We start from the raw sequence: 27,901 nt of genomic DNA on the forward strand, positions 1-27,901 counted from the left end.
TTCCATTGGGAGTATGTTCAGAATGCATGGTTCTCTAAAGATGTTGTGCCGTCTGTTAGGCGATTAATTTTCTGTTCTAATCTAATCAGATAGTTAGCCAGTCTGCAGTTAAGCTGTGTGTCTAAAGACTTGAAACAGGCTATAATTGCCGGCCTACAGTGGCGTAACCCCCTCTGATTAAGTGCTGATCTTATCGTTCTTCAATCATTCAGATTTGCTTTGCATATGCAGATTTGGTGAACCATGGTCTCCGGGGATTTACCGCAAAGTTGTCAAGCCTCAGTGCTGGACGTTCATTTCCAGGAAGGTAGGTATAAAAATGATGGTAGACAGCCCAAGCGATTCTTCAGAAATTATGTTTTAGTCTGGGCTTAGATGGCTGTGTCCAGATGTGGTTGAGGAGCTAACTTGTCGTTGGATGCTATTGAATGCCAAGTGTGCCATCTCAACAAACCTAAAGAGCTGCCAATGCTGTCTATTATTCAACAGTTAAATTCATAGTGTAATGATTGAAACATTAACACTGATGACTTTTATTGTCAGATTTAATCAAAAATAAATTGAGATCATGAAAATCACATAGTACTACAGTAAACCACGAACCTAAAACTCATCTTAAAGTGCTATACATCAATTGTTTTAGTGTGCAAATTTTAACTTTTTTTAGAAAGACACAGAAAAAAGACACTTTCTATTTACAACAAACATTAACACAACATCACTCATACCCATTCGTACAAATCATATCTACACAAACAATATTGGTTCATAATACATCAAGTGGGCCATCAAAAGAATTTAGCACAGTTGAAAAAAAGAGAGACACTATTTGATTTTGAGTAAAATGATTGGCCTCAAAAAGTAAGGTCGACGCGTTTCAGATCTCTTTTCTTGGAGAGATCCTCATCAGGACCAATGGTAGGCTGAAATCAAACAAGAAAGTAAATTAACTAAACGACCCTAACCAATGGATGTCAGCGTATTATAGCCTCTACGTTTATTTCTTACCTGCATAAATGCAGACACAACCAACAAATGGTAGTATTTCCAAATTAGACCTGAAAGATAACGACATAGACACTCAGCTAGCAACCTAATTTTCCAGTCATTGTCAGTTTTAACCAAACAAGCACAAATGTCAGTAACCAGTAGTACCGTCTTACTTGTGGTGTCTTGGTGGTTCGTGGACCCGACTATGGGCAAAAAATAGGAGGATTCTAAAGTAAGAGAAGAGCGCTGTTTTAAAATCAGAACAAACTTAGTTGCGCTGCTTTACAAGTGTAGGGACTGAATTTGTACAAGGCATACCTTAGAACGTAGCGTTTCGTCTATCGAGCTGGGAGTGGCCGGTATTTTTATTCATTTGGCTTTCGGTTCTTTCTGTGTGGAAAAAATTGGTGGCCATGTCAAAGAAGTGTTCCCACGGATGGATGCATGTGCATCGATACTATGACTCTCCTCTTACAGACACACAGGTCTCTTACCTTTGGATAATGGTGTCCGAAGTGTTCTATTGCTCACTGCCCTGGAAGCGTCGGCGTCTTCCTGGTGTATGGCTTCATTGACGATGTTTAAATCTCGCGGTTTATTCTAGTGCCTCTGGGAAATGTGTGTCTGTAAGAGGAGAGTCATAGTATCGATGCACATGCATCCATCCGTGGGAACACTTCTTTGACATGGCCACCAATTTTTTCCACACAGAAAGAACCGAAAGCCAAATGAATAAAAATACCGGCCACTCCCAGCTCGATAGACGAAACGCTACGTTCTAAGGTATGCCTTGTACAAATTCAGTCCCTACACTTGTAAAGCAGCGCAACTAAGTTTGTTCTGATTTTAAAACAGCGCTCTTCTCTTACTTTAGAATCCTCCTATTTTTTGCCCATAGTCGGGTCCACGAACCACCAAGACACCACAAGTAAGACGGTACTACTGGTTACTGACATTTGTGCTTGTTTGGTTAAAACTGACAATGACTGGAAAATTAGGTTGCTAGCTGAGTGTCTATGTCGTTATCTTTCAGGTCTAATTTGGAAATACTACCATTTGTTGGTTGTGTCTGCATTTATGCAGGTAAGAAATAAACGTAGAGGCTATAATACGCTGACATCCATTGGTTAGGGTCGTTTAGTTAATTTACTTTCTTGTTTGATTTCAGCCTACCATTGGTCCTGATGAGGATCTCTCCAAGAAAAGAGATCTGAAACGCGTCGACCTTACTTTTTGAGGCCAATCATTTTACTCAAAATCAAATAGTGTCTCTCTTTTTTTCAACTGTGCTAAATTCTTTTGATGGCCCACTTGATGTATTATGAACCAATATTGTTTGTGTAGATATGATTTGTACGAATGGGTATGAGTGATGTTGTGTTAATGTTTGTTGTAAATAGAAAGTGTCTTTTTTCTGTGTCTTTCTAAAAAAAGTTAAAATTTGCACACTAAAACAATTGATGTATAGCACTTTAAGATGAGTTTTAGGTTCGTGGTTTACTGTAGTACTATGTGATTTTCATGATCCCAATTTATTTTTGATTAAATCTGACAATAAAAGTCATCAGTGTTAATGTTTCAATCATTACACTATGAATTTAACTGTTGAATAATAGACCGCATTGGCAGCTCTTTAGGTTTGTTGTTATTATTAGGCTAGGCCTTGCTGCCGTTACAGCCAAGACCCGAGATTGTTTTTTCAAGTGTGCCATCTCAGCAAAAATGCATCCTTATCTGCCAGCAGAAAGTGTCTCATGGTTCTTTTCTTGACGATGGCCTTAACTAGGGAGTTGTCTCCCATTTAGCAGTTAGACCAAGGGTAGTTAGAGACAAGAAAGATAATCTCTGGATGGAGACTGATTTCTGCTGCAAATTTCTTCCTAAAGATAACATTTCAGACTTCTGTGGCTAGCGTCCTTTAACTTGTAGCAGAGTTTGATAAAGGCCCCTTGTCTCGCTAACGATTATTTGCTAAGCCAAATTCCAGATGCAGCTCGGATGGGGGAGACTTGGCGTGGTCGGGGAGACTTAAAAAGGGAGGCCTTAAAAAGTTTGATGATAACTTTGTCCAGGTGGGTGGCGTCTCTGCCCCTTAATGCTTCACTGCCATAAGTGATGGCTGGAACTAATTTGGCCTGAACTATTTTCAAAAGAGGTGTAAATGTTAAGGACGCTTTGGCAATCTTTAAGCATTTAAAGGCTGTGGTGAGTGTGTTAGCTTTTAGATGAATAAGCTCCAGATGTTGTTTAATGGAGTCTTGTCTGTCAAATAGCATACCCAGATATTTATTTTCTGGTACCACCTCCACTTTGTCCTCTGCCAAATGCCACTGATGGAAGCTCAATGATGGTTTGCCATGTATCATGATTTGAGAATTCTTCAAATTGATTTCCATGGAGTTTGTGTTGGGAGTATAAAGATGTGGTGTTTAGGAGCCTCTAAAGGCCAATTTTTGCATGACGAAGCAGCACTAAATCGTCCGAGTACATCAGGCACGGCAGCAAGGTTTTATCCAAATTAGGGGCGAGTGAGTTAACCTGGGCTGGATTGATGGGGAGACCTGCTAAAGGTGGCTGTTGGAATGCCGCTTGGGCCTGGTGCTCTGTCTCGGAGATTCAACGCTCAATTGCTTCTGCATAAACAGTCTTGAAACCTGTGTTACACACAAGATATTTTGAGGTTCTAATAGAGCCATTGCTTGATTTTCTGCAGTCTTTACCAGGTTGATGGTAACAGACAGAGGCGAGGAAGATGTGAGTGACCCTCTCCCACGACCTCCTATCTACTAAGGCCCAAGATGAAACTGCAGAGGGAGTACTTTTCTCGTACACTGACAGACCAGCAACAAAGGGACTACTATCACTTGCTGAAGCAGTTTGCTGGACTGTTTTCTCTGACCCGAGGTCTGAAAACATGGTGTACCCATGATGTGGACACTGGTCAAGAGTAAAATTTCTAGACTGTCTGACCAGCATCAAGGCTGAGGTTGCCAAGATGTTGGAGCTGGGGATAACTTAGCCTTCCAGTAGTCCATGGTCTAGCCCGGTGGTACTCATGCCCAAACCCAACCCCAAAGGTGGAAACTTGAGATGACATTCTATGTGGACTACAGGGGCCTCAATGCAGTCACTAAGACTGATCCCACCCCATTCCAAGAGGTGATGAGCTCATTGATAGGTTGGAAGCAGCTAAGTATTTGAGTATCTTTGACATGACATCAGGTTATTGGCAGATTGCCCTCACTCCAAGAGCCAAGGAGAGGTCTGCTTTCTCCACACCTGAAGGCCACTTTCAATTCAAAGTAATGGCCTTTGGTTTGAATGCCCATGCCACCTTACATAGTGTACTGACAGGATAGTAGAGTTTCAGTGCAGCTTATCTTGACAATATAGCTGTATTTAGCTCCACATGGGATGAACCCCAGGTCCACCCCAAGTAAGGGCTTCAGACCTTGCAGCAGGCAGGCCTGACTAGCAAGGCATGCAAGTTCCAGATAGGACAGGGCTCAGATGTGTACTTGGGCCATTAAGTTGGTGGAAGCCATGTACAACCTCTCCAGTCCAAGATCCAGACCATCCTGACTTGGGAGCCTCCTAAGACCGAGCCCCAGGTCAGAGCCTTCTTGGGCCTGACTGGATCCTATAGGAGATTCATGAAGGGTTACGGTACCATAGTGACACCATTAACTGACTTATTCTCCAAAAAGCAGCCCAGAAAAGTTATCTGGCCTGAGCAGTGTCACTGGCTTTTTATACTCTCAAGGAAGCATTATCTCTGCACCTATCTTGAAGGTCTTTGACTTCAGTAAAGAGTTTATTGCCTAGAAGGGGGCCTCTGAACATGGGATAGGTGCAGTGTTGTCACAAGTGAATGACTGGGGCCAGGATCAGCCAGTTGCCTTTATCAGTAGGTGACTCCTTCCTAGGGAGCAGCGTTGGAGGGCCATTGAGAGGGAAGCCTTTGCTGTGGTTTGGTCCCTGAAGAAACCAAGACCCTACATGTTTGGGGCTCATTTCAAAGTTCAAACCGAGCACAGACCCCCTCAAATGGCTGATGCAGATGAGAGGCGAGAACCACAAGTTGTTAAGGTGGTCAATTTCCCTACAGAGAATAGAGTTCAGATGGAACACCGACCTGGGACTGACCATGCCAATGCAAATGGCTTTCCCAAGATCTTCCACTTAGATGATGAGAATCACCAGGAAAAAGGTTAGTTGCTGATCACCTTTCGCCTGGGAGGAGGCCATGTAAGGAAATGCCTCTTTTTGTATAGTCACCCCTAAGTTTTTTGACTGATGCTGCTGGTTTTCGACTCTGAGAGTGCATTGAGGCCTGCTAACCAGACCTCAGTGCCAGTGCCCTGACCCAAAAGTGTATGTGAAAATGGCTATACCCAATGGGTAAAGGTGAGCTTACCTATAAGTACCTAATATATGGTACCCAGGGCATGTAAGTTAGAGGGGTGCCACAGCGATTGCAGTACTGGTTCAGCCACCCTGGAGGGCCCCAGGTAAAACAAGCCTCCTAGTCTGCCACTGCAGACTGGTAGAACAGTCATGCACTGCTAGCCTGACTTTGCCATTGAAAGCAATAGCAAGATCACCACTGGACATGTGTATAAGTCCCCCCTCTGGCAAGCCTACCAAGCCCTAATGGCATGGTGCAACATACAACACAGGCAGGACATGTACTTTGCATGTCCTGACAGTAAAACACGCAAAGCTGCAGTGTTTACTGTGGAATGACTTGATCGCCAAATTGGCGAGTACAGGGTTACATGCTGACTCCCTCAGCTGTGCTAACTTGTGAACTGTGAGACCAAAGTAGGCACTCCAAGGTATCTAACAACTTGTTACATTATGCCTGACTTGTATCTCAGGTCGATATTAATGTAACTTGTTGTAGTGTGCAGCTTTAGCAAAATTGGTGCTTTGTTGCCCTTAAAACTCCAGTGCCTTCACAAGCACACATGGAGTCTACTTTCTGCCCTCCTGCAGAGACCTGGCTACTATTCTCAGGAAGGAGAATAATGAGGGATTGCAGGCCAGAACACCCCCCCTGCAGGAAGCCAGTTGGATGTTAGCTCAAAAAAGCCAAGCTTCAAAGGTGAAGCCGCCTTTGATGAGCAGAGGTGCAACACCAGGGGGAGGGCTGCCCCAATGTTGAGGTAGACAGGCTGGCACGGGAAGCAGAGAGTAGAAACTAGTTGCCAAACCGGTTCCCCAGGGGAGTGTAGCCCTGAGGTAGCCACACCCTGGGGGTGGGCTATGGAGGTCTGTACACCGAGAGAGGGGTCTCGCCATCTTGGGAGTCTGCAGAATGGTGCATCCTGGGATAGCCAGATGCAGCACTCCACAGGAAGTAGTCAGTACGTGGGAGGGTACCTGGTAGCCCATTGGCTACCAACCGCACCCTGCCCTGAGGGCACTTTCTGAGCATAAAGGATGCACCCATATCATGACCGACTTGGAAGAATGACTGAAGGAGGACTGCCCTGCTGCCGCAAGGGACCAGCAAGGAGAGGCTGCACTGAAGAATACTGCACCTGTTGCACCTGATGGCTCGCGAAGAGATGGACTGTGCCTGCCATGTCCTGCTAAGGAAGAAGCTATCTCCAGAGCCCAGTCAAGTCAAGAGAACTTCAAGGGCCAGCTGACTGGCCTCCTGTCCGCAGCACAGGGACACAATAGCTAAGCCTGCTGGGGCAAGTTGCTACCCAAAATCTTCAAGCTGCTAACACCGCCGCCGTACAGCACTGAGAACCAAGACCCGATGCAGAGTGTTGCACCCAAGTTTGATAGAGCCCAGGAGTGCAGTTGGAGAGTTTCTGGGACCCTCAGAAGGCGAGTTATCGACCCAGGAAGGATTGGCCTGTGATTGCAACAGCGGGCGGCTGGTAGACTAGTGGCTACTAGACTTCAGCCAGACCATAGAGGACTTAGTGGGATGTCGACACTGCAACCAGGACCGCCTTACCATCTTCATGGACAGTGGAATACCTGCTTCACATCCTTACAGCATTTTCAGCCTCCTTCAACCCTTGAATCAGGACCACTCCATTGCTGGCCCCCCTGACTAGCTCCCTGCCGGAGTTGGTCACCCCAAGTACTTGTAACCGACCGCATTGACACTTACCTTTGTTTGTTTTGAAAATAAATAGTGTCCAATCTGTTGACTTTACCAAGGCTTGTTCGTGGTAGAGTGAAATTGCTTTGATTTATAATTTCTTGCAAAATCTATATCTCCAGAACCTTGTGCTGGGTCTTTTTCCTTCTAGCATCTAAAAACCTATAAAATTATAATCTATTTTTATAAATTGCTGTCAGATTTCTTGAGTGTTGTGTTGATTTCATCAATTGTTTTTGGGCTGATTAAATGCTTAACACTTGTTCCTCTGTGTAAGCCTTGCTGGTCAGTGCCACAGCTACCCAGGGTTGAGCTTAGGGTTTTACAGATGAAACCTACTGGACCTAAAGGGGCTGGTAAGTACTGTGAGGTCACACAACGACCCCATATAATACACCCCATTTCCTCACAACCATATTCCTATCCTAAGGCTATCGTTTTTTTGCTCACCATGCCTATTTCAGAATAGGTAGAAAACACTTAAAAGTTATTTTGTTTGTGGAGTGGATTGATTATGGATGTCAAAGGGCATTGCGTGGCTGTAATTAATCAGATCACAGAGGGGAAGGGCCAGTTTTGCTATTCAGGGATCCAAGAGTCGTTGACAGGTTTGGGGTAGGAAACGCTAAAGCTAGTCCATCCAGATACCTCACATTGCCTGTGCAGCGATTGAGCACAGGGGACACCAGTGTAACACGTTGTCACGTACCTCTGCTGCTCCTCTTCTAACCGGATCAACGCATTCTCCAGGTCGTTACTGTGCTCCTCCTCCTGGCGTAGACGCGAGTCGCTGAGATCTAGGTGGCTCTGCGAAACAGAAACCAAGAATACAGAAACAGGTGCTAAACAAGGGTTAAAGAGAGAGTTCACCCCACATTCCCAAGGGCACCCCAAAACACAAGCTTGCAGTCTTTTCCTGAAGGCATTTATTTATTTATTTTTTACAAGAGCTGCACAAAGAGCAATGAGCGAGCAAAGTATGGTCCCAGTTCAGTGCGTCAGGCTCCAACAAACATCCTCAAATGAACACCATGTTGTAAAGAGGTCAACAGTGATCTCCAAACCCACATTAACAATGTGGGTGTTTCAAATGATTACTTCATTAACGTCTCATTTGTCTTCTCTTTATGTGCTGGAAACAGCTTAACCTTGCCAGGGAGGGACGCTGGTCACCTGTTTCTGCTCTGTGGGACTCCAGTGAACAGGGGTGTTTGCTGCAGCGAAAGCAAGGATAGGATGTGAAGCCAGTGGATGGAAGCTGCACCTCCTCCTTCAATGAAGGTAAGGATTGGCAAAGCTGAGCTGCCCTGTGCATTTTTACTCCAGTGGACATGATAAGCATGCAAGCCAAGTGCAGGTACTCCATTCTTACTGATGAGAGATATTAGAGCTGAGCTGAGACTTTTAGTGGTGGCACCAAAGATGTATTTTCAGGGGCACATCCCTTTTTACCTGTACTTCTACCAGCTCTGTCCACATAAAGGGGAAGATAAGAACTGACCTATTCAACCAGTACTTGGTTCAGTGTTTCAGTTCAGCAACCAAGGATGACAAGTGCATCAGTCCAGTAGGAGAACACATCGAAGAGCCAGAAGTAGACAGCTGATGTCTCATTACTCGCCCTCCAGATTAGACCTAAGTCTGAGAGCATCTGAGTAGCTGCCTTGCTGGGGCTGTCGAGTAATAACCTTTCTACTAACTGAAAAGCTGCAGTGCCCTTGCCAGAAGAAAGTGTCATGTGTCAGAGGACCGCAAAAAGAACAATTGATGGACAGAATGCAGAACAATGTCATACATTCACCCCAGTACAGAGATCTGGGCCTAAATCAATAGTTTTTTTGCCCACCATGCCATTCCAGTTTGGACCCAGCCATATTCAAATCAGTCTTGACCCTGCGCCCAATGGGAATAGTCCAGCCCGAACTGACAGGTCAGGTCCTCCCTCGACTGGAAACAAGCATCCTAGGACCGGTTTCAGACTTTCAGCCCTCATCAGCCAGGATAGCTTGACTCCAGTGGCATGGAAAGCATGGGACCCACGTCTGGGCTTACCCGTCCCACTCGGGGTGACAAATGCAAAAAGAACAATAGATGGACATAATGCAGAACAATGTCATACATTCACCCCAGTACAGAGATCTGGGCCTAAATCCATCGTGTTTTTGCTCACCATGCCATTCCAGTTTGGACCCAGCGATATGCAAATCAGTCTTGACACTACGCCCAATGGGAACAGTCCAGCCCGAACTGCCAGGTCAGGTCCTCCCTAGACAGGAAACAAGCATCCTAGGACCGGTTTCGAGCTTTCAGCCCTCATCAGCCAGGATAGCTTGACTCCAGTGGCAAGGAGAGCACGGGACCCACGTCTGGGCATACCCGTCCCACTCGGGGTGACAAATGCAAAAAGAACAATTGATGGACATAATGCAGAACACGGTCATACATTCACCCCTGTACAGAGATCTGGGCCTAAATCCATCGTTTTTGGCTCACCATGCCATTCCAGTTTTGACCCAGCCATATGCAAATCAGTCTTGACCCTGCACCCAATGGGAACAGTCCAGCCCGAACTGCCAGGTCAGGTCCTCTCTCGACTGGAAACAAGCATCCTAGGACCAGTTTCAGGCTTTCAGCCCTCATCAGCCATGATAGCTTGACTCCAGTGGCATGGAGAGCATGGGAACCACGTCTGGGCATACCCATCCCACTCAGGGTGACAAATGCAAAAAGAACAATTGATAGACAGAATGCAGAACAATGTCATACATTCACCCCAGTACAGAGATCTGGGTCTAAATCCATCGTTTTTTTGCTTACCATGCCATTCCAGTTTGGACCCAGCCATATGCAAATCAGTCTTGATCATGCGCCCAATGGGAACAGTCCAGCCCTAACTGCCAGGCCAAGTCCTTCCTGGACTGGAAAAAAGCATCCTAGGACCGGTTTTGGGCTTTCAGCCCTCATCAGCCAGGATAGCTTGACTCCAGTGGCATGGGGAACCACCAAACTCCAGCTGTGGAAGGACTTGCCTGAAACAGCCTTGATGCACTGAGACTGCCAGGGTCAGACAACTCCTTTCCAGCCAGCTGTCAATAAAAAGATGCATTACAACATTGTGGTCCAGGAATGGTTTCTTCGTGAAAGGAGATTCACTGACCCTTCCCATGCCTTGGGGTGCCTACCTCTCTGGTCGAAGTTGGGAAGACCGGAGAATCTTAACTTCAAGCCATTGCCTGTGGTCCCATTACATCGTCTGGAGGATTTCAGGCTCTGGAATCTTTGGAATTATCTTTTTAGTCTTTACACTCCTTAACCTAACTCCAGTTGAAGGAGAGATCAGGAGTCCCTTCACTGAATAGTGGTCCAGTAGCTACTGGACACTCTAGGGCCAGTGAGGGAACTGTGAGGTCCCCAGCCACTTGAAACATCTTTAACCTTGTCTAGTATATTTCTAGATACAGGCCTCAATAACTCTAACCATCACTTCTAGGACAATTAAGGTGCCCTAGTAAGCCACTTATACCACCCATTAGCTCAGTCGCAGGTGGACCTGAACTACAGGGACAGTGCCCACCAGGGTCCAGGACCTTATCTGCTGGAGGGAGGAAGCTGGAGAGAAAGCAAGAAGTAGGCTCATGGACAAATTTGTAGTGGACAAACTTACACTTAGCTTTTCGTGTTCCAGTTCAGTGGATCGCTCGAGCAACTGCTGTTCCACCTCGCCACATTTCTTCTTGTACTGGATCACCTGATCAAGGAGAGCACACATATAAGCAATTAGCACATGCAGAGGTTAAGCAAATGGGTGTCAAATAAGGGTTCTCTTCTTCCCGTCTGAAGCCATTCCTATGTCACTGGTCTGAATAATCAGGCACTCCAGCAGATTGTCAGGCTCATACAAGGTCAGAGAAAACAAATCTTGGGCTTGTAAACAAGCAGTGAAGGAATGTACATACTAGAGCAGCAAAGGGGAAGGGGTGTCAGCAAGAGCACCCTTTTTTAAGGTGCCAGCACATCACACTGTGTTGGATCCACACCCACTAAATACCAACACCATCGAGTGTAGCATGCATTGACTGTGGTATTCTCTTATGAGGCAGACTATTTTAGCTCCATAAAAATTGGGCACATCCGATACCATGCATTTTTCTTCTTTCAGAGGTTTTCCCCATTAAGATGATTTCATAAAAAAAACATTTTGGGCAAAACATGAAGGAGACAAATTTCAGAAGTGTGGGAAAATACACCAAACTAAGAACGGGCTGAATCTACTGGTTGTATCAGTCATGATTTCCACGGGGCTCTGGTTCAGGCATACAGAGACCTCGGCAACACAACTGGGCTGCCTGTAAGCAAACTTCATGACACAGAACTAGAGCTGTGCAAATTAGATTGCATCTGCTGGCACCTAGCTTATTGACACTGTTGGTGTGGCCACTGCATATGCAGGCCTGTCTACAAACATGTGAGGTTCTGATGTGTGCTGAGAGTTGCATATGTGCTGAATGTACCACCCCCACCATCTATACACATATGCATATTTAATATGGAAGTGGACCTTGCCTGTGGAATCTGCTTCCCTCTTCTCACAGAGCCCATCTTCGCATTTTTGTAAACATTTACAAATATCAACAAATAGACAGGACTATTCTGTTTCAGGGTGCCAAGGCCCAAGTCACCCCATTCCTGCCATGCAGTAGTGTCCTCAGAGCAAAAGGCATCTTTTCCCACATGAAGGATCATTGTCAGGATAAATAAGTTACGTTATAGTGCCAGGGTCAAGAAAGGTATTTAACAGACGCATAGGGAGGAAAGGGTGCAAAAGAACAACCCTGATGATGTATTTTATGAATCATTCGAACAGATACTACAATGTTGTGATCTTGTACTATATAATGGGCGTGATACTACTAAGGGAAAGACTGCATCATGATGTAACAGCAAACTTGTTAATAAAAAGAATTACTAAAAAGAAAGGTATTTAAGTAAGTACAAAAGAAACAAGATGGGTCTTCAAAACACTAGTAGTTCATTTAGAGTTGCGTATACATTCAATACAAATTCACAATAGAAGTAAACCTCATGTGAGCTCGAACACCGGTTTCACCAGTTGTATTGCATTAAGGAGTGCAAGGGAGAGGGCTGTCGAACCTCCAGTAGCTCACCGTTGTTTTCAAACCAAGCCCGCTCTTCAAGGTAAGTCGCTTCTTAGCCTGGTTTGGTGTTCACACCCCAAGTTCCACTACTTTAATATGAAAATGAACGTCGCCATAAAAGTCCCACAACTCCTAAGGAATATGGTACTGTGACAATTAACCATCCCAGTACACATGTTTACCTGGAGTTGGTTTTTTTCCCGCTCACGGGCAACCGTAAACACAACCACTGTTGCACCCAAGCAATGTATCTATTCAATAAGAACTTAAGATGTGCTGGCGAGACTGGGCCGGTCAACGTCTTAAGATATCAGCCTCAAGCTGGTAGTGAATGGGGGCCTGCAGTAACGGGTGAATATTTACCATGTAACAACATCTCTTGTGATGTCTGCTTTCCTACTTTAATTAAAGATTCCAGGCACGGACTCCGGTGTTGGATTCAGAATTGTCAAATTTCTTTGGACTGCAAAAAATCCAGAAATGGAATCCCTCCAGGTCTGGTTTCTTATTGCTACAGAGATAACAAATACAAAAGAATTACTTCATGGATTTTCTCCGGTAGCGTGGGACAGTTTAACATGAATGCGGACCACAAGATGGACACGCCTAGTGTCACCGTCAAGCAGAGGCATGAAGTGGTTACAGACTGGCCCGCATGAAGGTTTGTCCTCCCTGATTCACTTTTACTCCTCAATGCGCTCAAATAACTAGGTTGCCTTAAGAGACTTTTCTTCCTTACACCACTGCTTCTAGGGTTACCACACAGCGACTTCCGCCCTTGTTCTTTGCCGTCTGTAGACAAAGAGCTTAATTTGGTAGGAACACAGGCCCACAGTTTGTCTTTAGAGCCCACAGACAGCACTGCTGAATGCAAGAGTTGATGTGTACCAAGCCTGCCTGGTCCTGATTCCACCTCATGCCTCTTTCTTTGACCACCCTACACCTACACCCGCCTCTTTATTTTCTTCTTGCAGGGTATTTTTCATCTTTGCTTTATCCCTTTGTCACTGTTTTCTAACTCTCTCTTTCTCCTTTGTCCTCCTTTTTCTATGTTTCTCCCTTGTTGTAGGTCAAAGTCCGATGATGATTATTAAGTCCTGGGCCCCAAAAATGAGTGCTGGTCTGCCCTGCCTGCAAACACCGGCACAAATTAAGCAAAGTGAGGATCCCTGCCATATAAACCTTTACAGTGGGATTTTTATCCACGTTATCCCAATCGGGATTTTATTTTTTTAGTTCAACCATTGTGTCAATTCTCAATTTGTGGGGAAAGGGTGGGTGAATGCATTGGCTGGGATGGGTGGTAGTGTGTTCATGTGATTTTCTGTGTCTGGTATACTGGTTTCATCTCATGTTGCCAGCTTGACATACACTCATCTGGGTATTCTTTCTCAGACTTCAAAGAACCAGACTGGATGCCCACAATCATAAATGACAATGAATCATGTTTTCTGATTTAAATTTTACACACAAGATTGCAGCATGGCCAACGGAAGTAAAGTCCCATCACGCACTGTTCACTGAAGAAAATGGATTGATATTGTTTCCCAAGTGAAAGGAGAGGGAGAAAGGGATGGGCTCCGTGGGGAGGCAGGACCAAACAGTACACTGGCAGGGGACCTGGGAAATGGGCGCTGGAGCAGAGTACCAAGGGGGATAAACAGAAAGTATGAGGAGCATGATGGTGCAGAATGGGATACAGGCGAAGTTGTGGGAAGATGACACACCAACGAGCAATGATCCAGCAAGCGCCATCCAGCAAGGTGGTGCTCAGAGCAACACTCCTAGCTACATACAACAGACTATGAGGACTGCAACTGAAACAACTGCTGAGTCTCTCATTTTATGCGATAAGACAGTTTTAGTACCAATATGGCGAAGACACCTAAAGGGCATGATTACACAACCATTAGAAAGCAGGTAATAGGCAAAGCAACTATATGTGGGCATCAAGCACCTACCTTCTATCTTTAATACTGTTAACAATAGGCTTTACCATTCTTTTTTTCCAACAAATTAATATAAATTGTCAAAACTAAGGGATTGTGATCTGATAAAATGTGTGGATGCTTTTCGATACCCAAATTAGTAAGAGGCTGATTGGATACAAAAAAATTATCCAAACGGGAAATAACTTTATGTGGAGCTGAAAAAAAGGTGCCACCTAAATCAGTAGGTTTTAAATGAGCCCAAACATCTATCAGACCATTATTGTGAACTAAATTATATAGGGCAGTGCTAGATTTCTTTTTCCTTCCTAAGTAGTTATTCACCAATAGGCTTTACCATAGTGTCGCTGAAGAGTCAAAATGCCATGACGCAGCATAGTCCCCCTACTGAGAAACGTTTGATTACAGCCATACTGTGCGGTATATCACTGGGGGGGGAGGGGGGGAGGTAGCATACAGTGAGGAAAAGTAGAGGATCTCTTCCTTACAGGTTCCCTTACAACAGCGGTTCTTAACCTTTTGACTTCTGTTGACTCCACTGAATTACTGGAAGCCAGTGAACTCCGCATAACCAATTGCTACAGTTTGAACCTCAAAAAGATAAAAATAAATAAAGAAATAAGTATGCACCAACCAAATACCCAAATTATTCAATATTTTACTTAATTTGTAAACAAAAATTAGGCGCACAAAAAAAATCAATTTTAATTGGAAGGTTGGAGCTTTTCTTAATTTAGTTTCATTTGCAGTATGCTAGACTCTAGCATATCACTTTGTCTTTTTTTGCTTCTAATGCGTGCTTTCTTTTGGTCTAAGCATACCGGTGCTTGAATTAAGGCCAAAATCATCACTACTAGTTTCTGCTTGATGTACTTGCACTGCTCCGATGGATTCAGATGAAGATACCACTTTAGGACTGGATTCACAAAAGTAATCTGAGACAAAATCCTAACTTTACGACTTTCGGTATTCGCAAAAGGCATTTAGGAGTAGTAAAGTCAGGATTCCTAACTTTACTACTCCTAAATGCCTTTTGTGAATACCAAAAGTTGTAAAGATAGGATTTGTCTCAGTTTAGGAGTAGTAAAGTTAGGAATCCTAACTTTACTACTCCCAAATGCCTTTTGTGAATACCGAAAGTCGTAAAGTTAGGATTTTGTCTCAGATTACTTTTGTGTATCCGGCCCTTAATTTTTAGCCTCACAATTCAAATTCATTGAATTTTTCTAAACTTTTCAATTTTGCTTTTATGTACATATACTTTATTCAGCTGCTAATTAATATTTAGTTTTCTAAATGGTTGCGCACCCCCTGAGTAGGTGCTGAGGACCCCCAGGGGTCCATGGACCTCAGGTTAAGAACTGCTGCCTTATACCGCTAAAAAATCTTACAGTCACGAGAACAACAAGCTGGAGCTGTACCCAGAAGTGCTTTACAGTGACAAAAAAATGATGGGCTGAGGTCTTGTTCAGCTAAGCTGTCCATCGCGTTACAAAGAACTTACAGCTATTGGTTTTCAGACAGCAAACCTATGCATCAGGTTTTTGAATCCTTAAACTCAGGTCTCACACAGCAGAACTATCCCTCAACTATTATTATGTTGAGAGACCTAAATTCTGATTCACATAACTGGAGATGGAAAGCCACTCAGTTTTCAACTTCCTTGGATAAAGCCAGTTCCAGTAGATCAGCCTTTGGCAAGAAACATCTGAAAAAAGAACTGTAGCAAAGGGTATGTCCAAAGCTACATAAAAAAGATAATCTGTGTGCCCACTGCACAGGGCAGGGCGGGCCTTTTATTCCACTGGGCAGTTTCCTGGTGGACTGGAACCCTTGGAGGGCTGTTCTGAAAGGCCGTGGCCACTTCTGGTGCATCTATCGCTTTCCCCAGCTACCGAGGTTAATTGCCGCAGGCACGCGGAGGCTTCGAGAGAGAGAAAAGAGAGATGGAAGGGAAAGGTAGAAAGAAAGCAATCAGGGAGGGAGAAGAGAGAGGAGAGAAGGAATGCATGGGTGGGTGGAAAGAGAGAGAGAGAGGGTAAGGAGGCAAACTGAGCATAGTTGCTTTGAGCATTTTTGCCAGGGCTGATTTTGGTTCTGCCACCGCAGTAGTCTACAGAATGGTAAGAAATTCTGGCTCCCACTACGCTGCACATTTGAAGCCCTTTTAAAGCCAGATGCTAACTTTTTCTAGTCCTTGTGCGAATGTGCCATTTGTAGACTACTCAGCATTTTAGGACACTTGGATGATGACCATATAGACATTATGAGTGTGACATTGGTCATATTCACAAAGTTAAGAAAAACTAAAAAAAACTCACAAACTTTGCTGAGGAAAACTGTGGCTGCATTCAATAGCTCTAATATTTATCAAGCACATGAAATAAAACCACATGAATAAAAAGCGCTTCTTTTAAAGTGCCTAAGTGTGCCCTTGTAAAATACTTAAATCCAACCCGTATCATCAGTCTGGTGTATTTCCCCACGCTGGTTGCAGCATCCACACACCAACAAATATGCCACTTTTTTAGCTGATTGATTGAGTACAAGGAGTGCCATCAGATGGATCTACAAAGGTCTAGAAGAAATACAAAGCAATCCTGTAGTCTTTTACTCCGCTTTATGACAACAAATAGAGACTGTCTATTGCCACACTGCATTCATTGAGCATATGAGATTTTTGGCCTTCCCTTTATCCAAGGTCAAAATTCGACACAAATGCTAATTATCCTGGGCAACAGGAGGGCAGATGGATTTCCTATATAAATGCACCTGTCCATTATGCCACTTTTAACAGGGGAAAATAACTGCAATAACAAATTGCATGTCACCAGATAATTTTTCAAAGACGTTTCGATGACAAATGCTTTCTCGCAAATCTTCTGTTAAATCACATCTCGCCTACACATTGCCATCAAGGAATATTACATTTCTTGACCTATCATGGAGCCTGAATAAGTTTGGGCCATTTCTTACAGTCTGGCTCAGTCGGTTCTTTTGAGACATATATCTCAGTGGTGGCTCCTACGCTAAGGCGGAGGAGCGTCGCCCCACTGCTTTGCAACAGTGAAAGGAAGGAAAAAGAAAATGATAATAACTTGAGGTTAATAAAAGTTTCTTTTTTCCTCCTGCCGGCTGCTCTGAGGACAGAGGAGCAGGGAAGGAGTGGTTTGCCCATTCCAAGTGGGCATGACTGCTTGGCCGGCCCTCTCGGACCGACCAAACCTTCATGCACACTTTGCGTGTTCTACACCCAGACTGCATTACAGCCTGAGTGGAGAACATGCCCAGGCCCCCAGCCCCTGTCCGAGTGCCGAACCACGGGGATCGTGACTAATCACAAGGCTGTACTGCAGCCTTGTGATTGGCTTAGGGGAATAAATCACAATACTGCATTGCAGTGTTGTGATTGGCTCAGAGTTGCCTCTGCCTGGATGCTTCCTGTTTGGAACACCGGCCAGGAGAGAAGGCGGAGGGACGACGGCAGAGAGGCGCGGTGAAGTGGTACTTTTTTTTTCTTTTTTTACGCCAACTTACCCCTGCCCGCCCCGCCACCCTCAAATCGTTGCTGGCTGCTCCTGATAAATCTATGGTTTTAGGAAGGGACAGACAGGCCTATTGGTAATCGGGCAGTGCCCGAAGGGATGGTCTCACAGATAGGCGAATGGGTAGTTTTTTGGGCTGTTTGTGAGCCTGTTTTATTTACTGGTAGCTCGGTTTTTACAGTTGCTTTCTCTGATATTACCATAAACATTGCCTGCAGCAAGCACAAATTCATACAGTCTCTCATTCCTTGCAAAACACCTATCGAGCGTGTGTTTGCAAGTTTAAAGCTGCCCTGATTAATTTGGTGTCCAGGCCTATTTTCTGTTCTAGTCCCACCCTGGCTTTAGGGCAGTGAGATAGCCAGTCGTAAATGCTGTTAATGGTAAAGCGAGGACAGCAGCCTATGGCAGAGGACGTGCATGCTGGGGTTTCTAGAGTTGGCATGCAGATAGCAGTGCATGAAGGGCGCGCTCAAACAGTGCATTCTTAAGGATTTTCGGGGCTTGAGCAAGAAATATATTGGCGGTCCCTGTTCAAATCAACTTTGAATTTTATTACCCATCCACTGCTAATCCAAGCCCTGTGATTCCAAACAATATTGTATTATGAGTTAACGGTTGAGACAAAGAAATACGACAGGAAATAACAGGAAATAGTTGTAAGAGACAAAATTAACTTTTCCAGGGCCCCTTGACTATTGCCCAACATAGCCTAACCCTTAAAACGCCTGAGTTCCAATCAGGTCACTGGTTTACCTTGGCCTGAAGCTTCTGCACGAGCTGCGCTTGCCGCTGCTGCCCCTCCTGGTAGGCCTGCAGCTTGCGCTTGTAGGCCGCCTGCTCCTCCTCCAGGCGGCGCCGCAGCTCGATGTTCTGCTGGGCCAGGCTCTTGTTCTCCAGCGTTTCCCTCTCTCGCTCGCCAGTCTCCAGGCGCAGCGCCTGCTCCAGCTGCAGCGGGGAGAAACATGTCTGGGTGGACTTATTTCAACAGTTGGGCAGCGCATGCGCGCTCACTCACTCTCAGACGCAGTCGGGCCAAGGGTGGAGAAGCAGGAATGGGACAAAGCAGACAGAACAGTCACAAGAGAGACGGTCAAGGGAGTACGTGGACACGAGACAGGGGAAGGGTAAAGGGACGGCGGTCACGACAAAGGGTATCTTTAACGAATGATGTGTGTTTAAGACCAAGTAGGACAATACCAGGTAAACTGATCATAAAAACTGAGGTATATTCAATTCAGGACATTAACCAACCAATCTTTTAATCAGAACAATCACCTTCAGTTGCTTTTATTAGCTTTGCTTCTTTATCTACCTATATGTATGCCATGGCAGTGAGAATAAATGATCAAAAGACTAACTGTACCACTAAAAACACTGTTATTGCTTGAGATGCCTGTTGTGATTACGTCACTCATTTCGAATTTTAAATACAAGGGTTATTACGTTTTTTATGCAGTGTCCTAATACCCTTGTCAGCGATATAGAAAACTGATAAATAATACATCCATACATTCATTAGCACAGTGCAAAGGTCAAATTCCAGTTTATTACCGCAATAGTACAAAATTGACTTGAGAAAAGCACTGTTTACTGCCTCGCACTCCGCATATTAAATTCACTCAAACACATGGAAACAACTCTTCTAAATCACAAGGCCTCTTTAATGGCCCTTCCTGCACGAATTTAACCCCTTGATTCTTGGTTTTGGCTGAATATGTTTGCAAAGCAAATGCATATGAAAAATACCATGGCATAAACTGTATACCCCCCCAGTTGTGCAGAATGTAATATGCTATTTATTACCATTGTAGTGGGAGGAAGTGACAATCACCCACTCAAAATTGTACCTCTTGAAAGTCATGGCCCCCAGCCTTAGCCCGTTCTTTATTTTAAACATCAATCACTTATTGAGGCAAACAAAAAAAAGTGCTATACACCGAGGTAGATTTCAAAACTTCTGTTTTAATTCATCGGATTACTAACATGTTTCGGCCATGTGTGTCCTTTCTCGAACACACACGAGCTGATGTCACTGTAACATGATCAGGCCTCAAGCAGCCTTCGGCTAAGGTAGCATAGTCTTCCGAGCTACCGCAGCTCCCACATGAAGTCACACAATCCAAGGAGAGGGCCCTGGCCATGTCATTGCTGCTTACCATCTCATACCTGCGCCTCAACGCCGCCTCTGCCACGTGCACAGTGCCCAGGCCTTGGCAGCTCCAGCGAATGGGTTGTTCCAGCTTGGACACAAAACAAAATAAAAAATATATGGAGCAGTGAGTGCCCACTACCTGCCTGTGAAGGACATTTGAAAATCCCTAACACAGCTCTGCACTGCCCAGATGAACGAATCTAAACAATGTCCTATGTAATCTGAGCTGGCCCTAAAATATTTTTTAAGAAGCCCGGGTTTCGGTTTGTACTTGCCTTATGTAGCACCTCAGATAACTCATGGCATGGTTCTCTACTGCACCAGTGTATCACGGAAAGAACAGCTGCAGCATGATGCTGCCTCAAGGAATCATTCATAGAAATATGCACTCCCCTTTGGTACAGCTTTTCAGACTAGGGATTCTACTAGCATGTTTGTTGGATTGCAGAGAGGCCAACAGAGCTCTGCCCATTAGTCCCAGTCCTTCCACTACAAGAGCATACTTAGGGACAAGGGACAACCACAGACACGCCATTTACCGCCGAAGAGGAATGCACTTTGTGGGAACAGGCTTAGGGTCCTACGTTAGGAGGCAATTAAGTAACATTGTGATGGGTAACGAAGCAGGAGTGTGGGACAGCGGGGAAGGTGGGGTGCCAAGCACTCGAGTAACATGTTGCACCAAGAGCAAAGGGACAAGTACCTTAGTATGTGTGTTCTATATTGGTGAGTGGTGCTGTTGTGTTGTTGCTATGCTGCTAGGCTATGTGATATTATTTTGCAGTGTGCCATTTAGTGTTGCATTTTGTGAAACAGAGTTGCGTTGCAGTTGTGTTTTTCTGTTGATGTCATTGTTGTGTTCTTATACTGTTGCTGTGTTGTTTTGTACTGTGCTATATTGCAATTTCTGTAGCACTGTCCATACCCCCTTGGAGTCCTGAAGGAGTGTGCTGTTGCATTGTTGGAAGTGTTATTTTGCTATTTTTTTGTTATGTTGCGTTGTTGCAGTTTATTGTTTTTGCGTTTAAGTGTTCAGTTGCTTTGTTAGTTAGTGGTATTTTGTTTTGTGTTGTGCTGAATGAATCTGATACTACGGTGTACTGCTGTTACGTTTTGGTGGCTGATGAAGATGTTTTGTTTGGATCTGTGTGTATGTTTGATGAAAAGTACACGTACAGTCCCGAAAATCTTGTTATGTCCCTGTGCACATAATGCAGAACTAAAGGATAATTTGTGCCCAAGAATGACCAATATGTCCCATTATCTCCTTGTGGCGCTACGCCACCTAGTGTTGGAACTGGAAACTGCTTCAAAAGCATTTGCACCTCATTTGTGAAACACACCCTTCACTGTAGGCCAGTACCTCCCGTGCTCAATGAGCTGGTAGATACCCCAGCGCTGAGTAGGGAAAGGGAGTAGGAGAAGGCAGCACTCCAAGGGCAATTCCTTTGCAAATCGATAACAAACCATCAACTGGCTAAATTCAGCATCGCTCTTGCAGGAACTTCGAGAGCATAGTGTCGGCAGAATACATGTGGGTTACCATACACAGCCGCTGATTACAGGCCTCTTGACAGGCATATACCGGAATAATATATTTATTTATTTGAAGAGTTTTATATAGCGTGAACATGACCCTTGTGGGTAACAAATTGTTAGAGAGGATATAGTTATGCAATGAAACCTATAGGAAAATTGTAATAAATAGAGCAATACAAGAGACAACAGAGCCCCGAAAGAGGGGGACGGCCTTTCAGTGTAATGACCAATAGGTTAATCAAGGCAATATCATAATAATCAAGTGGTAAACATGGAGGCATAAACTAGAACAGGACAGTCTGAGACAACACCCGGATGTGGGGGGCATCTTCTCAGTCATAGGACAATTAGATCAGGCAAGACTAAAGCATAAAAGGGAGCAGTGAGCATAATCTCATACTCTAGCACAGTAAAGGATTAAACAGGCAGCATTTCCGAAAATGGTGGGGGTCCATTCAGTGTTGACACACAGAAATCATTAGGACAATAGTGAAACAGGCTAGCAGTAATCTTCAGGTGTGATTGAAAAGTATAGACTGCTCGGAGAGGGAGATACTAGGGCCTAGGGCAGACATCTGCTCATGAGTAATCTCTTAACTCCTTTCTTAAAGGATGTGGTTGAGGGGTTCATCCTTAGGTCCGGGGAGAGGGAGTTCCAAGTTCTTAGTGCGATGCCCAAGAAGGCTCTGTTATAGCTTTTAATGCCAGTAAAGCTGCTTATGACTAGAAGAGTGTGGCCAGGCACTTGGAGGATGGGTCTAATGCAGAGTGTAGCCACAGAAGACATATAAAGTAATCCCTTTAGCCACAGCTTCCTTAGCAGCTGCTCCCAAGACATCACTGCCTCAGTAGAAGACAATGGTCTGGTTCCATTGAGGTAAAAAGTCAGGGAGCACCCAACACAAGGGGTAAGAAATGTCCCCAGGCGAGGCAGGTTTCAGACTAGGGAAAAAAGTAGAGAGAACAGTCTCCTCGTTCAAGTGAATTTGTAAAAGAACTATAGGGACTAAGTTGGGGTGAGTGCTCACGACCTCCATGTCATGATGGAACACAGTTTAGGGTTCTGAAGTGCAAAGGGCTTACTGCTTCCTTGTTGACTTCATAGCCACCAAAAAAAGTCTTCCAGGAAATGAGCTTTGTTTTGTATAATGCCAGAGGCTTAAAAGGATTATACATCAGTCTGGTTAGAACCAGGTTTCAGGTAGAACAAGGGTGCCCCCTGTCCCAGGAGGCAGTACGGCATCTGACTGGACGAAACAGTTGCATTAGATCTGTCGGGTACGCTTTGAAGACCTCACTGACAGTGGAGGACTTCCCAGACGAAAAACAACAGAAATAATAAGGTGGATCTCTCTTAGCGGGGCTCAACAAGAGATTGTCATTCAATTCTTCTTACTTTGAGCTCTGCCTGACGATGCTCTGCTCACTAGCAGGGTTGGCCTTTTCTCTACACATGCACCTGCATCATGAAAAAGGCTGAATATTTTGATTTTGGGGGCGGCTTAAATAATTAATAAAAACAATATATTTCATTGTATTTTAAAGTAGTACCAATGGTTTTATATGTGGGCTTTCACATTGCATTTTAGCAGTGTTGATCCAACAGTAACAATGTACTGGCATATCCTAAAGAACCAATAGAAACATGTATTTAATGGGATTTTAAAGAAGCATCAATTAATTTATTGGTGGAATGTGTTATTAGCAGTGTAGATTGAGGGTTGCTTATATGATATTGTATCAATTTTGAATGTAAATCATACAATAAAGATTTACCCACCTACCTCCCACCATGAGGAAGAGTTCGACAGTGGGGTGAGGGGCAGATTCAGGAGATGGACTTAAGTGGTCAGGACGAGACTACTACGGAGACCTGCCTTAGGCCGAGACGAGTTCTACTCCCCGCTGCAAGCCTCCAGAGTCAAAGTGAACTGAAACTTGGGCCCTGAGCCAAAGTCAGGAAGGGGGATTTGTGTGGCCACTCAGTGCAACCGGCCTGTAGCACCATGCCCAAGTGAAGACACCAGATGAGTCCAACAGTGCAATGGCAGCATGCTCAGAAAAAGAGCTGGGCTCAAACCAACAGGTAACAGAGTTGTGCCTCTGAGGAGGATATTGTGCCAATAGGGCTGTTGGTTCCAAGGTCCTGGAAAACCTCAGCCTGGACGTTAACAACCAAGTCTGGCTGAAACGGCTTGGTGGTGGGGAGGGATGGTTGTACGACCTGATACTTTCACCTTTCTGAGGATTACTTTCTCCTGGGTAGGGCACTACTTTACTAAACTGGCAGGAAAAATCTTCGAGGCTGTGCCTGGTGGCCTCTTTACTCTTTTTCCAATTGATTAAATCAAATTTCTCCTTCAAGGCCGATGCCCTTTTGCTCTGTCTGCAAGCCAGGCGGTTCTGGAGTAACTTCACCGAGAAAGAGAGAGAGATAGACGAGCAAAAGCTAGAGAGAGGTGAGTGAGAGAGAGCCAGAGAAAGAAAAAAATATCCTCTGGACTACCGCCTGGCATCGGAAATTGTGAGTGTAACGATGCCTATTTTAACTACATTGTTGGTGGTAAAAAGGAAACGGGGAGTGTATGTGTGCGGGGAGACTTTGTTACTCGTGGGCGAAGCTATGAGTTAACTTTTGAAGCAGATTCTGTTTCCAAACCCCGTTTGTGAGGGTTGAGACTAGAAAAGAGTGGGAACACAAGAGCCCTTCAGGGTTCAGAGAAGTGGGTGTAATATCCCTTTCTGACAGGCATGACTGTTGATGGACGATCTGCTTGCTCAAAGAGTTTGCTTCAGGGAATCTATGTGTATACAGACGAAGGACTTGAATACCCACATCTGCATTGGTGACCGCCTCCAGACCCTTCAGACGTAAAGCCTCCTCCAGCTGCAGCCACGAAAAGAAGAAAGAAGAGAACAAAAAGAGTAAGCAAACAGAGCATGGAGGAGACAGGAGACGCCCACTAGATCCAGACCTCTAATCACTACCAGCTCATTCTCACCCAGATAAAAAAAAATTGGTAAAATCTTCATGGCTCTCAAGATGTGTGCTAGTCTGATGGACCTATTGCTTCGGTTTCATTTAGAACAACCCATTTGTTTCCTAAATGGGACGTAAGCTACATCTGTGCCCTGATGCCCAGTGGGGATTTTTTTTCTTAGGATCTTCCTACAAGTGAATTCTGGGCCCGGGAAACTACACCAGTGGTCTTCAGTGTCTAGGGGAGTGGGCCGAGAGCAGCCCTTGTGCTATGTTATCAGCTGAAGCCCTGAGTTAGCCATTAAAAGCTGCTTCTTTGGCCACTGAAGCCTCTTCTTCCGACACCAAACAAATAAATGAAAGTCAAGCTTACAGAATAAAGAAAGAGTGACTCTTTGAAACAGGGGACCCTTTCGAAATGCACCCACAAAAAGCACAGAATTTGAGACCACAAAATATTTCTATGAGCTCATTCATTCACTCATCTGTTCCCTAATGTACCTGATGAGAATGCAGATCCACTCAGCCTGGGCTGCCACACAAGCTTGGTGGGAAACATAGACTGTATTTTCAGTCCTTACGCTGCAGTTCAATTACTCGGGCACATATTTATTAAATTAGGACGGGTGAAAACAACAGAAAATAGAGCAAAAGAGCTTACATGAGCCACTACCCAAGCCCCATTCCAGATTAAATCCACAATAAAGCAAACCTATTTTAATGCTCAAACCACTGCATATATCCTAGGAGTTAATGGTATGCTTTCGTCAACAAGACCCTCCTTTGCACAATCAACATGCCATCAGTTTTCATGCATAACACCAAACCCACCCAATCAAATAGTCATCTTAGAGGATACAGTTCCTGCTAAATAAGGTTAGAATTCTGTACTTCTAGGGAAAGCATGTGGCCTACTTGAGGAAAGCATGTGGCTGACTAAAACTTCTTTATACGTTAAGAATTAAATACCTAGCACACTTTTAGTGATTTACTTCGCATCTGTGGTCACTTTCTTTCCTCTGAGCTGGGTCATAATATGCAAATTGTCAGTGTGGCCGTGCAAAACTGAAGTTGTGTTACCGGCCAACATCTTCCATTAATAACAGAAATATAATTAAAAAGCAGTGATGACCCCAGAGGGATTCCACATGAAACTGTTGCCAGAGGCAAACAAGAACTAACCAACTCTCCCTTCTCTAAAATCCATTTGCCAGGAAAGAAGTGATCTAAGGCACAGTTGTATGCATCAGTTAATGACAAGTTTGGAGTTTCTAGACAAGTGTGTTGTGGTTTTCTTTATTGAACGCAGTCGACAGATCCAAAAGAGTACGGATTGCTGGCTGGTTCATGTTAGTTGCTTCTTAGATGTGTTCTCATGGCCACAGCATGCCATAGCACAACATAACACGTGCTATTTTCTGGGAAGAAAAACCTAACTGACCTAAATCCAGAGCTGAAGTTACCGGTTTGCGTATTGCTGCAATTGTTGAGTTAGTAGTTGCTCTATCAATTTAGCTTATAGGTATATGCTGAGTGTGGCCATAAGATTAGTAGAGCTAATGTGATCACCTAAGGATTTTTTGTTAGTGAAGTTAAAGTTGTTTGATTAAAATATACTGATTTTATGGGACAGTTTCTTCTCTCAAGAAATAGTTTATTATGTATGTTTTAGGGTGAAATAAAATCAGGGGAACTGTGTATATGTAAAGACAATATCTTGTGGAAACAATGGTTTTGTGCTGCCAATGGTCTGATGTACCTTTATAGGGAGGCAAGAGAAAATCTGGATAGTTAACAACTCAGGGTAGCGGGTAGAAATTCTGCCCACTGCTCTAATCCTCATAAGTTCCTCATTTTAAGATACAGATCTTCGGCCAAATGAAAAACAGACCAGTTGCACATGTTGTTGCAGACTATTTGAGGCGACCCATGTACGTATGGAGTTTGTCCAATGAACTTCATCCACAGAAATTTGATCAATCTGGCCCACAAAAAAAGTTTGTGGCCAGGCAAAATCATGGCTCAATATCCCCACTACATTACGATATTTTCAATTTTTCTTTTACCAGTGGAGTTTAGACAAGTAATCAAACAGTCGCCTTCATCTGGTGTTGTCCTGTTGATCACAGGTAGCACTGCCACACTGAAATCGCATCTGAACCGTTCAAAGTGGTTCAAAGAATGGGCTAGTCAGGATGTCAGTCACACGTGAGCCCTCCTTCCGTTTGCCACAAGCCCGCTCTGCACCTATATGCCTGTGCTTCAACTGCTGATCTAGAATTAAAAAAAAGAGATCAACTCCCGAAAGCACCTCAATGAATTCAATAAACTACCGCCATGTTTCCGGACGAATGGCCTTTTCAATTATAATATGGTTTCTCCTTTGGTTTGAACTGGTTTCAGGCTGGCCCTGTCATTGATATGGCCTAGATAAGTGAACCTTCCAATTCAAAATGGCGTTCATCAGCTTTTATCAAAAGTCAAAACTTCTTGATCGCATGGTAAAGGGTAATTGCCAGTCGGAGCACAACACTGTGATGTTGCATAAATTTGCCAGTGAAAAACGATAATCTCTGGCAGGTATCTGTTTCTTTATGGTAAAGGGCATGCAGTGACTGAATGGCAGGCTGGAATGCGAGGCTTTGGCACGTCGACACCCTTTGGCACAAGTCATCGCCCTAAAAATGCGCCGTTTCACACTGATGCTGGGCAACTCCTTAATCCTACAAGTCTAATTTCAAGCTTGTGCACAAGTGTCCCTCCTCGTCCTACCATGTATCTACGCAGGCATGAGTCACAGCTCGAGCAGCACGTGGCCATGCATGCCCTTGGAAATTGGAGACTAGAACAATTTCCGACATACCCGCCACTTTATCTTGCCTACACCGGGCATCACAACAAAAGGAACTGTGGGCAAGAGTAAGCTCTGTAAATTCTTGCATGGTACTGCCAGCTGGTGGAGGTCCGCAGTCTGTGCGCGAGATCACCGGAGACACAAGGAGACACTGCCATTAACTGAGATGAAGAAAGAGTCCTCCGGCTTCGACTCAGAGCTTTTCCATCACCCTCAAAATTGAATGAAAAAAAATCTTTCTTAGCGGCATACCTTGATCTAAATCATCTGAGGAGGGACAGATCCATAAACACAAGATTAAAGCCTGTGAAGTTGGTGATACTATTAAATCTCTTCACCTTGGGAAGGTACTCTCATCAAGTGCTTGAATGGTAGCAAGTCTTTCTCGTTTCATTCAAACTACATCAACGTAACAAAACAAATCCTGTAAACTATACAGGATAAAGAAGAAAAAAGACCCTTGAAGCTATAAGAACTGCAGGCGGTTCTCTTTGTTGAATGGAGATATAACACTTTTATAAAGTTGTCGTAACAAAGTCTTCAATGGCACATCTTTAAACTGGATCACGATTCGCAGGTTGGTGCACCTCATTAGTACCAGTTAAC

At 44.4% G+C, this 27,901-nt stretch overlaps 1 protein-coding gene across 2 annotated transcripts in view; it reads right to left on the reverse strand.

The window, feature by feature from the left end:
• Positions 1 to 27,901, reverse strand: part of CROCC (ciliary rootlet coiled-coil, rootletin) — a 435,495-nt gene that overhangs the window by 343,876 nt on the left and 63,718 nt on the right. Inside the window, exons 4-8 of one of the 2 annotated variants that reach the window (XM_085608589.1) lie at positions 24,298 to 24,348; positions 19,927 to 20,010; positions 18,524 to 18,715; positions 10,782 to 10,865; positions 7,827 to 7,924 (exon numbers count right to left, since the gene is read on the reverse strand). In XM_085608589.1, coding sequence (XP_085464715.1) covers positions 7,827 to 7,924; positions 10,782 to 10,865; positions 18,524 to 18,715; positions 19,927 to 20,010; positions 24,298 to 24,348 — 509 coding nt within the window. The remainder of the gene's footprint in view (positions 1 to 7,826; positions 7,925 to 10,781; positions 10,866 to 18,523; positions 18,716 to 19,926; positions 20,011 to 24,297; positions 24,349 to 27,901) is intronic. The other variant, XM_085608590.1, reaches the window with a different exon arrangement.

The sequence above is a fragment of the Triturus cristatus genome, chromosome 1_2 (assembly GCF_964204655.1).
Source record: "Triturus cristatus chromosome 1_2, aTriCri1.1, whole genome shotgun sequence".
Lineage (NCBI taxonomy): Eukaryota > Metazoa > Chordata > Amphibia > Caudata > Salamandridae > Triturus > Triturus cristatus.